This window comes from Carcharhinus amblyrhynchos, chromosome 25, assembly GCF_965287045.1.
Source record: "Carcharhinus amblyrhynchos chromosome 25, sCarAmb.v2.hapA, whole genome shotgun sequence".
Taxonomy (NCBI): Eukaryota; Metazoa; Chordata; class Chondrichthyes; order Carcharhiniformes; family Carcharhinidae; genus Carcharhinus; species Carcharhinus amblyrhynchos.
The window spans coordinates 11,304,884-11,324,134 of NC_137348.1; the positions used below are offsets into that span (position 1 = coordinate 11,304,884).

Here is a 19,251-nt window from a genome sequence, read left to right on the forward strand (position 1 = left end):
CCTTCTGCCCCCCCTCCCTCCCTCCCTCTTCCTTCTGCCCCCCCCTCCCTCCCTCTTCCTTCTGCCCCCCCTCCCTCCCTCTTCCTTCTGCCCCCCCTCCCTCCCTCTCCCTTCTGCCCCCCTCCCTCCCTCCCTCCCCTTCTGCCCCCCTCCCTCCCTCCCTCCCCCTTCTGCCCCCCTCCCTCCCTCCCTCCCCCTTCTGCCCCCCCTCCCTCCCTCCCTCTTCCTTCTGCCCCCTCTCCCTTCCTTCTGCCCCCCCTCCCCTCCCTCTTCCTTCTGCCCCCCCTCCCTCCCTCTTCCTTCTGCCCCCCCTCCCTCCCTCCCTCTTCCTTCTGCCCCCCCCTCCCTCCCTCTTTCCTTCTGCCCCCCCTCCCTCCCTCCCTCTTCCTTCTGCCCCCCTCCTCCCTCCCTCCCTCTTCCTTCTGCCCCCCCCTCCCTCTTCCTTCTGCCCCCCTCCCTCCCTCTTCCTTCTGCCCCCCCTCCCTCCCTCTTCCTTCTGCCCCCCCTCCCTCCCTCTTCCTTCTGCCCCCCCTCCCTCCCTCCCTCTTCCTTCTGCCCCCCCCTCCCTCCCTCTTCCTTCTGCCCCCCCCTCCCTCCCTCCCTCCCTCTTCCTTCTGCCCCCCCCTCCCTCTTCCTTCTGCCCCCCCTCCCTCTTCCTTCTGCCCCCCCCTCCCTCTTCCTTCTGCCCCCCCTCCCTCTTCCTTCTGCCCCCCCCCCTCTTCCTTCTGCCCCCCCTCCCTCTTCCTTCTGCCCCCCCTCCCTCTTCCTTCTGCCCCCCCCTCCCTCTTCCTTCTGCCCCCCCCTCCCTCTTCCTTCTGCCCCCCCTCCCTCTTCCTTCTGCCCCCCCCTCCCTCTTCCTTCTGCCCCCCCCCTCCCTCTTCCTTCTGCCCCCCCCTCCCTCTTCCTTCTGCCCCCCCCTCCCTCTTCCTTCTGCCCCCCCTCCCTCTTCCTTCTGCCCCCCCTCCCTCTTCCTTCTGCCCCCCCCTCCCTCTTCCTTCTGCCCCCCCCTCTTCCTTCTGCCCCCCCTCCCTCTTCCTTCTGCCCCCCCCCTCTTCCTTCTGCCCCCCCTCTTCCTTCTGCCCCCCCTTCCTTCTGCCCCTCCCTCCCTCTTCCTTCTGCCCCCCTCCCTCCCTCCCTCTTCCTTCTGCCCCCCCCTCCCTCCCTCCCTCTTCCTTCTGCCCCCCCTCCCTCCCTCCCTCTTCCTTCTGCCCCTCCCTCTTCCTTCTGCCCCCCTCCCTCTTCCTTCTGCCCCCCCTCCCTCTTCCTTCTGCCCCCCCCTCCCTCTTCCTTCTGCCCCCCCCTCCCTCTTCCTTCTGCCCCCCCTCCCTCCCTCCCTCTTCCTTCTGCCCCCCCCTCCCTCCCTCCCTCTTCCTTCTGCCCCCCCCCTCTTCCTTCTGCCCCCCCCTCTTCCTTCTGCCCCCCCCTCTTCCTTCTGCCCCCCCTCTCTTCCTTCTGCCCCCCCCTCTTCCTTCTGCCCCCCCCCTCTTCCTTCTGCCCCCCCCTCTTCCTTCTGCCCCCCCCCCTCCCTCTTCCTTCTGCCCCCCCCCTCCCTCCCTCTTCCTTCTGCCCCCCCCCTCCCTCCCTCTTCCTTCTGCCCCCCCCCTCCTCTTCCTTCTGCCCCCCCTCCCTCCCTCTTCCTTCTGCCCCCCCCTCCCTCCCTCTTCCTTCTGCCCCCCCCCTCCCTCCCTCTTCCTTCTGCCCCTCCCTCCCTCCCTCCCTCTTCCTTCTGCCCCCCCCCCTCCCTCCCTCTTCCTTCTGCCCCCCCCCTCCCTCCCTCTTCCTTCTGCCCCCCCCTCCCTCTCTCCCTCTTCCTTCTGCCCCCCCCTCCCTCTCTCCCTCTTCCTTCTGCCCCCCCCTCCCTCTCTCCCTCTTCCTTCTGCCCCCCCCTCCCTCTCTCCCTCTTCCTTCTGCCCCCCCCCTCCCTCTCTCCCTCTTCCTTCTGCCCCCCCCCTCCCTCTCTCCCTCTTCCTTCTGCCCCCCCTCCCTCTTCCTTCTGCCCCCCCCCTCCCTCTCTCCCTCTTCCTTCTGCCCCCCCCTCCCTCTCTCCCTCTTCCTTCTGCCCCCCCCTCCCTCTCTCCCTCTTCCTTCTGCCCCCCCCCTCCCTCTCTCCCTCTTCCTTCTGCCCCCCCCTCCCTCTCTCCCTCTTCCTTCTGCCCCCCCCTCCCTCTCTCCCTCTTCCTTCTGCCCCCCCCCTCCCTCTCTCCCTCTTCCTTCTGCCCCCCCCTCCCTCCCTCCCTCCCTCTTCCTTCTGCCCCCCCCCTCCCTCCCTCTTCCTTCTGCCCCCCCCCTCCCTCCCTCTTCCTTCTGCCCCTCCCTCCCTCCCTCCCTCTTCCTTCTGCCCCCCCCCTCCCTCCCTCTTCCTTCTGCCCCCCCCTCCCTCTCTCCCTCTTCCTTCTGCCCCCCCCTCCCTCTCTCCCTCTTCCTTCTGCCCCCCCCTCCCTCTCTCCCTCTTCCTTCTGCCCCCCCCTCCCTCTCTCCCTCTTCCTTCTGCCCCCCCCCTCCCTCTCTCCCTCTTCCTTCTGCCCCCCCCTCCCTCTTCCTTCTGCCCCCCCCTCCCTCTTCCTTCTGCCCCCCCCTCCCTCTCTCCCTCTTCCTTCTGCCCCCCCCCTCCCTCTCTCCTCTTCCTTCTGCCCCCCCCCCTCTCTCCCTCTTCCTTCTGCCCCCCCCCTCCCTCTCTCCCTCTTCCTTCTGCCCCCCCCTCCCTCTCTCCCTCTTCCTTCTGCCCCCCCCCTCCCTCTCTCCCTCTTCCTTCTGCCCCCCCCTCCCTCTCTCCCTCTTCCTTCTGCCCCCCCCTCCCTCTCTCCCTCTTCCTTCTGCCCCCCCCTCCCTCTCTCCCTCTTCCTTCTGCCCCCCCCCTCCCTCTCTCCCTCTTCCTTCTGCCCCCCCCTCCCTCTCTCCCTCTTCCTTCTGCCCCCCCCCTCCCTCTCTCCCTCTTCCTTCTGCCCCCCCCCTCCCTCCCTCCCTCCCTCCCTCTTCCTTCTGCCCCCCCCCTCCCTCTCTCCCTCTTCCTTCTGCCCCCCCCTCCCTCCCTCCCTCCCTCTTCCTTCTGCCCCCCCCCCCCCTCCCTCCCTCCCTCCCTCTTCCTTCTGCCCCCTCCCTCCCTCCCTCCCTCCCTCCCTCTTCCTTCTGCCCCCCCCCTCCCTCCCTCCCTCCCTCCCTCCCTCTTCCTTCTGCTTCTCCGCGCCCCGCCCCTGCCCGCGCGTGCTGCGGGTGGCAGTTGGCCGTGCAGTCAGTCAGATGTAGTCAGGGCTCAGGGGGAGGGGAAGAGGCGAGTGGTAAAACTATGAAGGAGAAAATGAAGAATTAATCGTCGACCCTATCTCGACCAACTCCGGATTATCGGCATTTTTCCCTGTCGCTGATCAGTCGCCTGCCTGCTTGTTTGCTTGCAGATTTTCTTCTCGATTGTAGATTTTTTTCTTTTCATTTTAATTCTGGAATCGCCCGCCGACCATGAGCTGGGGAACGGAGCTGTGGGTGAGTGAGGAAAAATTAATTAAAATAAAACCCTCCGAAAAATGTGTGTTTAATCCCACTGACGAGATTGATCCCTTTCATCTGAAAATCCGTGAGGGGAGATTGATGTATTTATTTGTAGACTGGTCAATGATCACTTTTGAAATATTAACCATATCAATAATTGCTTGCGGTTTTAAAAATGTTCCCTCGTTTTATAATTCTCCAATGCATTTTTATATTTTATGAATGGATTGAGGGATGGAAATGTTAATACGAGGTTGATGCAAAGGCCGGTAGGGGATTAGGAGGCGGTTGTTTAATTTTATTGTTTTTTTTGCTATGGTTAAAATCGTTTTGTGTTTTTTTTTTGCAACGAGTGGGGTGAAACCCACCGTCCGAGGAAATCGATAAATAAGCCTAATCGTTCACTGCCCAACCTCACTGTATTGGAAATTGCAGCATCTCTCTGGTGGCTTTACAAAAAAATTTTTTAAAATGGAAATTTCCGCTCTTGATAAAAAAAAGGCTGTGGGGGAAGGGAAGTGGTGTTTCTTTTTTAATCAGCCAGAAACAAGTCATTGGTGTTGACACATCCAGCACCTGACCACGGTAGACAAAGATATTTCAATAGGTTTGCAAGTTATTACAGTGTTTCTTCGCCTTCCCCCAAAATGATAGTAGTGTGGGCAAAACCTGAAGAGGAAATGCTGCCTCTCACGCCTTGAATATGCATGGCAGTGCTTGGCTCTTTCCCACACATGCTGTATTCAGATTCTTCCAGAAAAAGGCTTTCCAGAAACATCGTGGGTTTCCCCCGGGTGCTCTGGTTTCCTCCCAAAAGACAAGCTGGTTAGGTGCTTTGGCCATGCTAAATTCTCCCTTGGTGTACCCGGACAGGTGCCAGAGTGTGGTGACGAGGGGATTTTCGGAGTAACGTCATTGCAGTAGTAAATCTACTTGTGACTAATAAATAAACTTTATGGGTGGCACAGTGGCTCGACCTGCTGCTTCACAGCATCAGGAAGCTGGGTTTGATTCCTGGCTTGGGTCACTACCTGTGCAGAGTTTGCGCATTCTCCTCGTGTCTTGTGTGGGTTTCCTCCGGGTACTCGGTTTCCTCCCACAGTCTGAAAGACGGCTGGTTAGGTGCATTGGCCATGTTAAATTCTCCCTCAGTGTACACGAACTGGCGCCAGAGTGTGGTGACTAGGGGATTTTCACAGCAATTTCATTGCTGTGTTAATGCAAGTCTACTTGTGACACTAATAAGTAAACTTCAAAAAAAAATCTTCCACCACTCCTGCCAGTGAAATCAAGGTGATCACTCACTCAGAGATAATCACTGACAAACATTGTTTGCTGAGAAAGGCAGAAACTTTACTTCTAAGTCTAGAAAATCATAGAATCCCTCTAATGTACGCATCTCAGGACATTAATTTTTGGCATGGCCTATCAACCTAACATGCACATCTTTGGACTGTGGGAGGAAACTGGAGTACCCGGAGGAAACGCATGCAGACACGAGAAGAATGTGCGAACTCCACACAGTCAGTGACCCAAGCCAGGAATCGAACCCATGTCCCTGGAGCTGTGAAGCGGCAGTGCTAACCACTGTGCTACCATGCCGCCTTATTGAAAATGACCCTCTCATTAATGCAACTTTTTTGTTACCTGATGACACATAAGAACATAAGAAATAGGAACAGGAGTAGGAGTAGGCCATCTGGCCCCTCGAGCCTGCCCTGCCATTCAATAAGATCATGGCTGATCTGTCGTGGCTCAGTTCCACATTCCCGCCCTCTCCCCATAACCCTCTCTCTTATCATGAAGTTTGTAGGAAAGGATTGGAGTGTAATTGGTTTCAATTAAAGCAAAACCAAGTTTGACCGTACGATTGAAGTAAATTACTGTGGATGCTGGAATCTGAAACAAAAACAAAAATTGCTGGAAAACCTCAGCAGGTCTGATAGCATTGGTGGAGAGAGAATACGGCCAACGTTTTGAGTTTTGATGACCATTTGTCAGAGCTGAAAGCAAAGAAAGTCAGAAGAGATTTGTACTATCGGAAGAGAATTGCCTCCCCACCCTTATAACATAAATCTCTTCAGATTTTAGTTGGTCTTAATGCTCTGAAGGATCATCCAGACTTGAAACGTTGGCTCTAGTCTCGCCCCACAGATGCTGTCAGACCTGCTGAGATTTTCCAGCATTTTCTGTCGTTGTTGCAAAGTTATGATCAGTTGGATTGAAATGGTTACTTGTAATTTCTAAGAAAATTGGTTTGTAGGTGATGTGAGGGATATAGTGTCATTCACTCTTTGTAAGCGATCATAATTTGTGTTTTCATAATAGTCCCACTCATTTTTTGGAGATAAAATAGATTACATTCTGATGAATTTGAAGTGATTTATTTAAGAATTTAAATTCAAATTATCACATCATTAGCAGCAAATATTCTGGCCAGTGACTAGGAGTGATATCTCTATGTGGTTGGGAACATTTTTCAACATGACCCAGCAAAACTACCTAACATATTTACGTATATTCTGGGTAGCCCCTTTATGATGTTATCCATCACGTTTACCTGTTAACCCTTTAGATGGACACATTTGCAGATGAATGTTAATTGCTGTAAACTCCTGGAAGTTGTTGAAACACCATCATGAAGTTGACAACCAGTGAGAATATAGTTTGTATTTTGTGAATGTTATTGCAATGTCGTTAACATGGCCACTATAATCTGCTCCTGAACCATTTTGTTTCTATTTATTGATGGGATATGGTTGACAGTGGCATGGCTACATCTATTGTCTATCCCTAGTTGACCTGACAAAATATATTGGCCTTGGAGGGAGTACAGAGAAGGTTCACCAGGCTGATACCAGAGATGAGGGGTTTAGCTTATGAGGAGAGATTGAGTAGACTGGGTCTGTGCTCATTGGAGTTTAGAAGGCTGAGGGGGGACCTTATAGAGACTTTCAAGATAATGAAGGGGCTAGATAGGGTAGAGGTAGAGAGATCCTTTCTGCTTAGAAAGGATAGCAGAACTAGAGGGCACAGCCTTAAAATAAGGGAGGGGGCAGTTTAGAACGGAGTTGAGGACGAACTTCTTCACTCAAAGGGTGGTGACTCTCTGGAATTCTCTGCCCATTGAAATGTTGGAGGCTACCTCGTTGAATATATTTAAGTCACGGGTAGATAGATTTCTGATAGACAAGGGAATTAAGGGTTATAGGGAGAAAGTGGGAAAGTGGAACTGATTCACTTCAGATCAGCCATGATCTTATTGAATGGCGGGGCAGGCTCGAGGGGCTAGATGGCCTACTCCTGCTCCTATTTCTTATGTTCTTAATATCGTGATCAATAAGTGAAGAAGTAGTTTGTAACAGTAATCTATTTGAATGATGCATTTGCCTTGACGTTTGTCCTGGGTATATTTTTTAATGCATTTTCTTACTTTTGTTGAATGATTTATTCTTTTGTATCTGTCATTCAAAAGATTGACTGCTATCCTATTGGTAGGATGATTTCAATGATTAAATTAGTTAACAGTTATAACAGCATTAGGACAAATTGATCAAGAAATATTTTGCCGTTGAATCAATGGTGATTTTTTTTGAATATTAGTGTTTTATGATATATTTTGGTGTTTATATGCATATAATACATTAATCACATCTGCAGTCTCCCATGGCAGTTCTTAAATTAATTTTGAAAATAGGGATCCATCTTACGTGGAGTGCTTGAGATTTTGAATAAGGAAGTTACCTGCATCTGCCAACAGCACTTAACGCTAGGATTTGCAACAAGTAGATTTGCCAATTTTAAAGTTATCCATTAACTTAAACAAATCTTGAGCAGTTAGTTTTAATAAGTAAGTCATCTATTCATTCTTTGAATTTTAAAAGCACTCTGTTGGACTGTGTAATCTTTTAATGGATACCTTGAGTATAATAATAGAATCCTTATCTGTAAACCAGTATTAAAATGCAACAGACAGGTTTCAGTCAGGCTATCTGTTGGCTAAATTTATCTCTGAGTATGTCAGAAACGGTGAAGTAGTCTTCAGTTAAACTGAGCAGGAATGTATTGTTCAAGTGCTATTAATGTTGAAGTTTACAGTTTCAAGACAATTACCTTTGAAGGAAAATAATAAATATCCGAAATTTACTTTGTTAGAAACATCCAGTGCCTGTTTCACTTTTGCAAAGTGTGAAATGGCTGATACAACAGTTGATGTACTGTGAAATAATTATTTACATGTTTAAGTGACTGTAATTGACTCTTAACTTGCTGTGATTGCAAGTTGCTGCTTAGTGTTGTATTGTGTTATTTGTTCTTGAAACAAATATTTAGTGCACATGTTTCTTGCTCCTCGTAAATAAGATTTTATTTGTCCACTGTTCCTAATCTTGGATTAGATTAGATTTTGTTTTGTGGTTTTTCTGGGGAAATGCACTATAATGGAAAGGGAGTTGCTGCCTGAAATAAGGTCAGCTTTTTGAACTGAATTCTCAAATTGTCATGGTGGGATTTGAACTTCTTTTCTTTTCGGCTTTTGGATGAGCCACAACCGTAGATACCCATGTCTAATCTTCATAAACTGTGCATAAATATCTCAAAGGTAATCAAGCTTTAACTCCATCATAGACCATAGGTTTGGGAAGATCCATTAGACATATTTGGCAATGTGGAAGCGAATACATTGTGTTTGCTTATTATCTAAAGCTGCAGTATAGTTGACACTCGAACAGGAGTGCCAGAAAACTCAGCAGGTCTGCCAGCATCTGTTAGAAGAGAAACAGAGTTTATGTTTTGAGTCCTTTGACTCTGTCAGAACTGAAAGGAGGGAGAATGTTTGAGCTGTTGAAACTTCTGCTCTGCTTAGGTTGGTGACATGCATATTTGCCAGTGGAGCTATTGGAGGAACAAATTTTAATGTTTTTGGTAAGCTCTCTCAAAAACACGTGAGCTTTTGGAGCTTGAGAGCAAAGTTGGTCATTTAGTAGAAATTGTCAAACCATATTTCTGACTGTATAGGCAGAAGAGTGATCTTGAGGTGACTTGAATTCTAAGAAAGGAGAAGGATGTTAAATGCTACATACGTCTGCTGAGTGCCTTTTTTAGACATGACTTGACAGGAAGGAGTTGGTATGAATGATGTATTGTGATAACAATCTATAATTCCTTTAATACTGAATGTTGTATGCAAATTGCAAGAAGCAAATTAGTTGAAAACACCAATGAATTATTAAGTCTTCTCATAATCCATAGATTTCTCATTGAGCAAAAGTTTATTACTTAATGTACAGAAGCATTGGAAGCTTATGACATCCTAACGTCCTAAGATACCTGTGGCAAAGAAATTGACAATTAAATCTTTTCTCCATCATTATTGATAGTCACATTAACACATTTTCTATAATTATTATGGATACTTTTTCAAATATTAATTTATTCTTAGGACCAGATAGTAAATTGCTGTTGACATTAGAATTGGTCGTTAAGTTTACACCAGAAATATGTTACTTATAGAATTGGTTTACAAACTCTGCTGCAGGAGTCTTTGAAGATAACCAGCTGAATATTCAAGATTATCTGAATTGTGGCCAGAGGCATATGTAGAAATAGTTAAGCGGATTTTGTTGTTCAGGAGAGTTGGTACTGTAGAACCTTTTCAAACTTAAAATATAGAATTCTTAAGGACCTGAGAATTGAAAAATGTTATGGTAAACCCTCACACATGATTGCTTAAACCTCAGCTAGAGGATCATGTCTAATTCTGGACATAATACTTCAGAAAGGATATGTTGAAGCCTTTAAAAATGACACATAGGAGATTTACCAGAGTGGTACCAGGGATGAAGGATTTCAGTTATCTCGAGATGCTTTATTTATCCTCTATTAGAGCAGGGAAGGTTAAGTGGAGTTGCTCAAAATTATTAGAAGTTTGATTGAGTAAATCATGAGAAACTGTTTCTGGTGGGCAAAACATAGATGATTGTCTTACGGATAATCCATTCCCCCAACTTTCTGACAATGTCTGAAAGGTTAGTGAAAGTAGTAACAGTAGGAAAGGAATTGGATCGTTAGTTATAAGTGAAGCATTTGCAGGATTATGGGGAAAGAGTAGAGAAGTAACACTAATTGGATAAATTTTTCAAGGAGCTGGTACAGGCACAATGGACCTAATGGGCTTCTTCTAAGGTGTATATGCAAATCAAGTATAAATTCTGAGGGCAGCTTGCAACAAAATACCAAAGGCTGACTTTTTTTTTAAGTTCAACTGTGCTGAAGGTTTAAGAACATAAGAAATAGGAGCAGGAGTAGGCCATCTAGCCCTTCGAGCCTGCCCCGCCATTCAATAAGATCATGGCTGATCTGTTGTGGCTCAGTTCCACTTTCCCGCCCTCTCCCCATAACCCTTAATCCCCTCTCTTATCAAGAACCCATCAACCCGCTTCTTAAAAATATTTAGCGAGGCAGCCTCCACCACTTCAACGGGCAGAGAATTCCAGAGATTCACCACCCTTTGAGTGAAGAAGTTCCTCCTCAACTCCGTTCTAAACCGCCTCCCCTTTATCTTGAGGCTGTGCCCCCTAGTCCTACTGTCTTTTTTGAGCGGGAAGAGTCTCTCCACCTCTATCCTATCCATCCCATTCATCATCTTATACGTCTCAATGAGATCTCCCCTCATTCTTCTAAACTCTAACGAGTACAAGCCTAGTTTATTCAGCCTCTCCTCATAGCTCAATCCCCTCAACTCCGGTATCAGCCTAGTAAACCTCCTCTGCACTCCCTCCAGGGCCAAAATATCCTTGTGCAGGTGCGGCGCCCAAAACTGCACACAGTACTCCAGCTGCGGCCTCACCAATGCCCTATACAGCTGCAGCAAGACCTCCCTACTTTTATATTCAATCCCCCTCGCTATGAAGGCCAGCATCCCATTCGCTTTCCTGACCACCTGCTGCACCTGCAAGCTGGGTTTTTGCGACTCATGCACAAGGACCCCGAGGTCCCTCTGCACCGTCGCCTGCTGCAGTTTTTCGCCACGTAAGTAATAGTCCTTCCTACCATTCTTCCTACCAAAGTGGACCACCTCACACTTGCCAACATTAAATTCCATTTGCCATTTCCTGGCCCATTCGCCCAGCCTATCTAGATCCTTCTGCAGACTCTCCACACCCTCCGCACAATTTGCCTTTCCCCCAATCTTGGTGTCATCAGCAAATTTCGACACCCTACACTCGGTTCCCTCCTCCAGATCATCTATATAAATGTAAATAGCTGAGGCCCCAGCACCGACCCCTGGGGCACCCCACTAGTCACCAACCGCCAATCCGAATAGCACCCATTGACCCCCACTCTCTGCCTCCTATTTGACAACCAATCCTCTATCCACGCTAACACCCTACCCCCAACTCCATGTCCCCTGACCTTCTGCAATAACCTCTTGTGAGGTACCTTGTCAAACGCCTTCTGAAAATCCAGAAAGACCACATCCACCGGCTCTCCTCTATCCACTGCCCTAGACACATCCTCATAGAACTCCAGTAAATTTGTCAGACACGACTTCCCTTTAATGAAACCGTGTTGCGTCCGCCCTATCAAGCAATTCCCTTCAAGATGCCTCGCAATTTCCTCCTTAATGACGGATTCTAACATTTTACCTACCACAGACGTTAAACTAACCGGCCTATAATTCCCCGCCTTTTGCCTGGCACCCTTCTTAAACAACGGCGTAACATTAGCCGTTTTCCAATCTTCCGGCACTTCCCCGGAATCCAGCGACGTCTGGAAAATAACCACCAAGGCATCCACTATCACCTCCGCCATTTCTTTCAGAACCCTCGGATGCATTCCATCCGGTCCTGGGGACTTGTCCACAATCAGCCCCTCCAGTCTGTCGAGCACCACCTCTCCAGTAACAGTAATGTCATTAAGACCCTCCATTCCTACCACCTTTCCATCGCTAACACCCGGCAAATTATTCACGTCCTCCTCCGTGAAGACAGAAACAAAAAAGTTATTCAAGACCTTAGCCATATCCCCATCCCCTACCACTAGCTCCCCTTTCTCATCCTCTAAAGGACCAACGTTCACCCTAGCCAGCCTCTTCCTTTTTATATATTTATAAAAACTCTTGCTATCCTTTTTTATATTAAGTGCTAGCCCAGCCTCATAGCTTCTCCTACCCTCCTTTATCAACTTCTTTGTCAATCTTTGTTGACATTTAAACCTTTCCCAATCCTCTTCTCGCCCACTACTCTTAGCTACTCTAAATTCCTCCGCTTTTAATTTAACACTTTCCTTCACCTCCTTCGTTATCCACGGCTTATTACCTCTCTTCCTACTGTCCTTTCTAACCATCGGAATAAATTTCTGCTGAGCACCAAGAAAGATCTCCTTAAAGATCCTCCACTGCTCCTCAGCAGACCTACCTTCCAACGCACTCCCCCAGTCCACATTTGCCAATTCTTCTCTCATCCTACCATACTCCCCTCTATTCAAACAAAGGACGCGTGTCTGGGAACCCACTTTCTCCTCCTCCATCTGCACCAGAAACTCCACCATACAATGATCACTCTCTCCAAGAGGATCCTTCACCGCAAGGTCCCTAATTCTACCCGCCTCATTACATAGCACCAGATCCAAGATAGCTCGCTCCCTCGTCGGCTCCAACACACACTGTTCAAGGAAATTATCCCGGCAGCATTCCAAGAACTCCTCCTCGAGCCCACCTCGTCCAACATGGGTCGACCAATCAATATGCAGATTGAAATCTCCCATAACTACTGCCGTCCCATTCCTGCACGCCGCACTTATTTGCGTGTTAACAGCCCGCCCCACCTCCAGGTCATTATTCGGGGGCCTATAGACGACACCCACCAGTGTCTTCCTCCCTTTGCTGTTCCTAATCTCCACCCACAACGATTCCACGTTCTGCTCTTTGGCTCCGATATCATCCCTTGCTACCACCTTGATACTATCCTTAATCAGCAGAGCTACGCCACCCCCTCTTTCCTCCTGCCTATCCTTCCTAAACACTTGATAGCCCTGTACATTCATCTCCCAGTCCCTGTCACCTTGCAGCCACGTCTCTGTAATGGCCACCAGATCGTATCCATTTGTGTCGATCTGCGCCACCAGCTCATCCACTTTATTCCGAATGCTTCGTGCATTCAGATAAAGCGCTTTCATCCCAGCCTTCACCTGGACCCTATTTGCCGTAACGCCACCAATTGGGACATCCTCGGCCTCTTCCCTTACCTGTACCCTATCCTTAACTTTAGACCTCGTAGCGTCACCTACCCTCGCACCCTCCCCCCCCCTAATTAGTTTAAAGCCCTGTCTACAGTCCTCTTTACTCGATTCGCCAACACTCTGGTCCCAGCACGATTCAGACCAACCCCATCCCGCCCGAACAAGTCCCACCTACCCCAATACTGGTGCCAATGCCCCATAAATTCAAACCCATTCCTCCCACACCAATCCCTGAGCCACCCATTCACTTCCTTTATCCTGTCAACCCTACGCCCGTCTGCACTCAGTTCAGGCAGTAGCCCAGAGACGACCACCTTGTCGGTTCTACTTTTTAATTCCATTCCCAGCTTCTCATACTCCCTCCCCAGATCCTCAGTCCGCACTTTGCCTACGTCGCCGGCACCCACATGTACTACAACGACCGGGTTCTCACCCTCCCACTCCAGGTTCCTCTGCAGCCCAGCTGCGACATCCTGTACCCGAGCACCAGGCAGACAACACACCCTTCTGTGCACTTTGTCATTGTGACAAAGGACAGTGTCAATACTCTTCACCCCACTATCTCCAATCACTACTACGTTCCTTTTCCCCTTCTCTTTGCCTATGTCCTGCTGCATCACTGTACCGTGTGCAGTTTGCTCACCAACCTCACCTGCCTCGTCCTCTTCCAGAGTGGAAGCAAGAACCTCAAACCTGTTATGCAGATTAAGAGGCTGAGGCCTCCGCTCCTCACCCCCCTTCCTCCTCCTCCCAGCAGCCCCCTTTTGTCCCTGACCCTTAGATTTAGCCAGTCTAGGGGCACCCTCTCTCCCCCTGATGAGCCTCAGTGTCTGTAGCTCAGAGGCCAGCTCATCCACCTTGAGCTGGAGCTCCTCCAGCAACCTGCACTTACTGCAGACATGGTCACTGGGAAGGACCCTGGGGTCTGCTAGTTCCCACATCATACAGAAACCACACATCACATGCCCCTCCATTATTCACTGTAATTTTTTATGGGGAAAAAATTTTTTTCCTTGTTTCATGCTGTAGTAGTTTTGAAAAAATTTTTTTTCCTTGTTTTTTTTCAAACAAACTCACCTGGCCTTTTTTCCTTCCAGCCCTTTTTGATATTAAGCCCTATTAACTCACTCTGCTTCCCCCTCACTCCGCTGCCCGCTCAGACGCTGCCCGCTGTCTACACCAGGCCTCCTTTTAAACCTGGCGCTGATTTAAAGCAGGCTGGTCCACAAATGCCTTTTCACCACACCCTCAGAATTCTTAAAGCAGTAAATACAATAAATAAATGCTTTAAACAGTTCTACAAAGAGTAAAGTGCTTTAAACTTATTTTAAACAGGTTTTTAACAGGTAAAATCTTAGCTCTCTCTCTCTCAGCTCCAGCAAACAATGGAAGGCTTCACCGTGTGGCCCCTTGATAGGGCCAATGTGATATTTGCCCAGCTGTTTTGCAGATAGCGATGAGAACCATCAGAGGATGCAGCAGGGTATAGATCAGTTGGAGACTTTGGTGGAGAGACAGCAGATGGAGTTTAATCCGGACAAATGCGAAGTAATGCATTTTGGGAGGCCTAATACAGATAGGAAATGTACAGCAAATGGCAAAATTGATTGGCAAAGGGATCTGAGTGTACAGGTACACAGGTCACTGGAAGTGGCAATGCAGGGAGAGAAGGTAGTCAAGAAGGCATACGGCATGCTTGCCTTCATCAGCTGGGGCATTGAGTTTAAAAATTGGCAAGTCGTTGCAGCTTAATGGAACCTTAGTTAGGCTGCACTTGGAATGTAGTGTTCTATTCTGGTTGCTGCACTACCAGAAGGATGTGGAGGCTTTGGAGAGGATACAGAAAAGATTTACCGGGATGCTACCTGGTATGGAGGGCACTAGCTATGAGGAGAGATTGGAGAAACTTGGTTTGTTCTCACTGGAGTGACGGAGGTTGAAGGACGACCTGATAGAAGTCTCCAAGATTATGAAAGGCATGGACGGAGTGGATAGTCAGAAGCTTTTTCCCAGGGTGAAAGAGTCAATTGTTAGGGGGCAAAGGTTTAAGATGTGAGGGGCAAAGTTTAAAGGAAATGTACGAGGCAGATTTTTTTTACACAGAGGCTAGTGGATGTCTGGAACTCATTGCGGGGGAGGTAGTGGAAGCGGATATGATAGTGACTTTTAAGGGGCGAGTTGACAAGTATGTGGATAGGATGGGAATAGAGGGATACGGTTCCTGGAAGGATAGGGGGTTTTAATTAAGTCGGGCAGCATGGTTGGTGCAGGCTTGGAGGGCCAAAGGGCCTGTTCCTGTGCTGTAATTTTCTTTGTTCTTTGAGTGGTGGTGTGGTCATTATTACAAAGTCACACTTTGCAATCTTTTCCCTTGCTCCTAGCACCTTGTCCATCTTTGAAGAATCAAATCTTGTTCCACTGTCTCTGTATTTTTCTGCAAGTCTTTTTCAATGTAAGTGGTAAGGACCACTAAATGTTCTACTGCCTGGGAAAGCTCATGATTCCACTAGCAGACTAAATTCACGGTGGCACAGTGGATCGCACTGCTGCTTCAATACCAGAGACCCAGGTTCGATTTCTGGTTTGGGTCACAGTCTGTGCAAAGTCTCCATGTTCTCCCCGTGCCTAGGTGCACTGGCTTCCTACCACAGTCTGAAAAATGCTCTGGTTAGGCGCATTGGCCATGCTAAATTCTCCCTGAACGGATGCTGGAGTGTGGTGACTAGGGGATTTTCACAGTAACTTCATTGCAATGTTAATGTAAGCTGATTTGTGACATGAATAAATAAACTTTAAACTTAAATTCCAAAGAAAGCTACACGAGAAGAGTCTACACAAGGAATCCTAGTCAAAGTCCCAAAGCTGTAAAGCTAACTAATAGAAGACAAGAAAGCTGGAACAAGAGGAGTGGTTTCAGGATGGCAGCCTGAAAGTAGTGGACTGCCACAGGGATTAGTGCTGGGACCACTATTATTTACAATTGAAATTACTTGGACGAGGGAAATTGATGTACTGTTGCCAAATTTGTGGATGACAAAGATAAGTGGGAAGGCAAGTGGTGATGATGACACGGAGTCTACAGAGGGAATCAGACAGGTTAAGTGTCTACAAAGCCAAAAAGTGTTGTTTTGAAGAAATTAGTAAACAACGAAGTGATTATGAAAATGGCATTTTGTTATGAGAATTAATTAGTGAAAAATTAATATTTTCCCATTCATTCATTTAGACTACTGTGAGCATTGTTAGGCCCCTTATCTAAGGAAGGATGTGCTGGCCTTGGAAAGAGTCCAGAGGAGGTTTGCAAGAATGACCCCTGGAATGAAGAACTTGTCATATGAGGAACTGTTTAGGACTCTGGGTCTATACTCATTGGAGTTTAGAAGGATGGGGGGGTAGGGGGGGTGCGGTGGGGTCTTATTGAAACTTACAGGATACTGCGAGGCCTGGATACAATGGGCATGGAGAGAATCTTTCCACCCGTAGGAAAAACTAGAACCGAAGGGCACAACCTCCGGCTAAAGGGACAATCTTTTAAAATAGATGAGGAGGAATTTCTTCAGCTAGAGAGTGGTGAATCTGTGGAATTCTTTGCCGCAGAAGGCTGTTGAGACCAGGTAATTGGGTGTGTTTAAGACGGAGATAGATAGTTTCTTGATTAATAAGGGGATCAGAGGTTATGGGGAAAAGGCAGGAGAATGGGGATGAGAAAATTATCAGCCATGATTGAATGGCGCAGAAGACTCGATGGACCGAGTGGTCTAATTCTGCTCCTGTCTTATGGTTTTATGGTCATTCTGATTAGGAATTTCACTTTGCAATTTTTTTGCATTTGTCAGAAATTAGCAATATAAATTTAAAAAATAAATTACTGGAAGAAGAATTTTAAAGAAAGATCCTGCACAGAAAGAAAAATAGTGGGGGAGTAGAGCCCACTGTTGGATTTATTTTGAAAAAGTGTAATCGGTGACCCTGTACCTATGGCTATTAGAAATTTGAACACAAAATTGAGGATGTGTGTATGTCATTAGCAAAGGTAGCATTTTTACCAATGTTTGATACAATTAAATGGCCTTCCATTTGAGGGCTGTTAAAATCAACTATATTGAAGTCGTCTACGGGCCAGATATATTTGAAAATTGAATTCACAGTCTCAAACTGCCATGGTGGAATTAGAACTCACATTGTCTCTATTTATTAACCTAAAAACATAACCTCTTCTATATTAGGAGATTAAAGCTGTTCAATTCTCTGCCAACCAGTTTTAACACATCACTGGAGAGTTACAGAGCAATATTTTATTGTAAGCATATTTGAGGCAACTTCAATCCAGGAAACCAAACTTGTGCATCAGCGTAATAGAGTAATATTATAGCAGCCTTTTTCTGGGGTTGCATTAATCATTTGCGCTGGTAAAAATTTAAAATTTCAACTGTTTAACATGCAAGGGAGTGGGTTGAGTCACACCACCTGGTCTCTGCTTTTTCAGATAATTCCTGTACCGAATTAATAGTTTACAGAAATAGTGACAGACCTGGGAAGAACCTGCTGTTGCCTATAATGGGGCAAAGTTGATTAAAAGGGCTGAGCTATTTCCTTCTTGCTCTTGTGTCATTTTTCTGTGTACATAATTGCTTTAGTTTGGACTGTGCATCAGTGTGATAGTTCCATTTTCCAGAGTGGTCATCAGTAACCTTAGTCTGAAAAACCTTAGATGAATATGGCAATTAATGCAGACCAATACCAGTGCAAAAAGTGATTACATTTTTCAGATGTGGTTTAGTTGGGATACTTCATTCTAAGAGTCGAAGGTAGATTTGAACCAAGATGTTTGAGGGTATCAAAGGCCATTTTAAACTTTAAAGGGCAATTAACTATGAGAGCATGAAAGTTGAGGTAGCTGAAGTAAACTGGGATACTGGGCTAGGGGATAAGATCTATAGATGTAGACGTTTAAGGGTACTCAGACTAAGTCTTTTCCAACAATAAGAGAAAAATTCTTCAGGGATAAGCCATTATTTGTAATTCATTGAAGACGTTAAGAAATGTGCCAAACTTTAGGAAAAACCGTACAAATGCACAATCGTGAACGATAACAATACCGAAGGAGGCATTCAGCCCATCGAGCCTGAAAGAACATCTTACCCATGCTATCCCCGCGCATTTACCATGGCTAATCCACCAAATCTATGCAATCCTAGGCAGCAAGGGGCAATTTAATTTAGCATGGTCAATCTTCGTAACCTGCACATCTTTGGACTGTGGGAGGAAAGTGGAACACCCAGAGGAAACCCATGTAGACACATAGTAAGTCACCCAAAGCTGGAATTGAACTCTGGTCCCTGGCACTGAGAGGCAGCAGGGCTAACCACTATGTCACCGTGCTGCCCCTGTGCCTGATTGGCAGGTCAGATGAGTGGTCAGAATATAAAGAATGGCAAGGAATGATGATAAGGTTAATTTAGAGAATGAGAGGAAGGTAGCTGTAAAGACAGATAACAGGGGTTTCTACAGGTATTTAAAAAGGAAAAGAGAAGTAAAAATAAGTGTTGGTCCTCGGGAAAGTGAGAATGGGGAGTTAAGAATAGAAAATAGGGAAATGATGGATGATACAAACAAATATTTTGCCTATGTCTTCACAATAGATGACAGAAAAAACATTCCAGCAATGGCTGTAAATCAGGGAGATGGAAAGTAGAGGAACTTGGTTATAATACAATCACCAGGGAAGCAATGCTGAGAAAACTGATGGAACTGCGGTCTGACAAGTCTGTGGGTCTTAATGATCTTCATCCTTGGGCCTTAAAAAAGATGGCTAAATTGGTGTTAATTTTCCAAAATTTGCGAAATACTGGAGAAAAGTAATTATAACCCCTCTATTCAAGAGGAATTGAGGCAATAAACAGGAAACTATAGATCAGTTAGCCTAATGTCTATTGTGGGCAAGGTATTAGAATCATTTGGCACTTTGAAAAACTCATGGTAGCTAAATTTACAGATGACACAAAGATAGATGGTAAAGTATATTGTGAAGAGGACATAAGGAAGTTGCAGATGGGTATAGATAGGTTGAGTGGGCAAAATGTGCCAGATGCTGGAGAATGTGGGAAAATGTGAAGTTGCTCACTTTGGCAGAAATTTGAAAAAACAAGATTACTTAAAGAGAGAACAACTGCACAATTCCAAGGTGTAGATAGATCTAGGTGTTCTAGTACATGAGTCACAAAATGTTAGTGGGCAGGTACAGCAAGTAATGAAGAAGGCTAATGGAATGCTATCCTTTATTATGAGAGGAATTCAACATAAAAGTAAGGATCTTGTGCTTCAGCTATACAAGGCACTGGTGAGACCACACCTTGAATACAGTGAGCAGTTTTGGTTTCTTTATCTAAGTAAGGATGTAAATGCATTGGAAGCAATTCAGAGAAGGTTTACTAGATTGATACCTGGAATGAGCAAGGTGTCTTATGAGGAGAGGTTGGATGTGCTGAGCTTATTTTCACTGAAGGTTTGAAGTGTGAGGGGCCATTT

At 47.0% G+C, this 19,251-nt stretch overlaps 1 protein-coding gene across 1 annotated transcript in view; it reads left to right on the plus strand.

Moving 5' to 3' along the window:
* Nucleotides 1–3,217: 3,217 nt before the first annotated feature.
* The window catches only part of fnbp1b (formin binding protein 1b), a 289,323-nt gene continuing 273,289 nt past the window's right edge, over nt 3,218–19,251 (plus strand). The window contains exon 1 of the mRNA XM_080212261.1: nt 3,218–3,477. Within this exon, the coding sequence (XP_080068387.1) occupies nt 3,454–3,477 (24 nt within the window). The 5' untranslated portion in view covers nt 3,218–3,453. The remainder of the gene's footprint in view (nt 3,478–19,251) is intronic.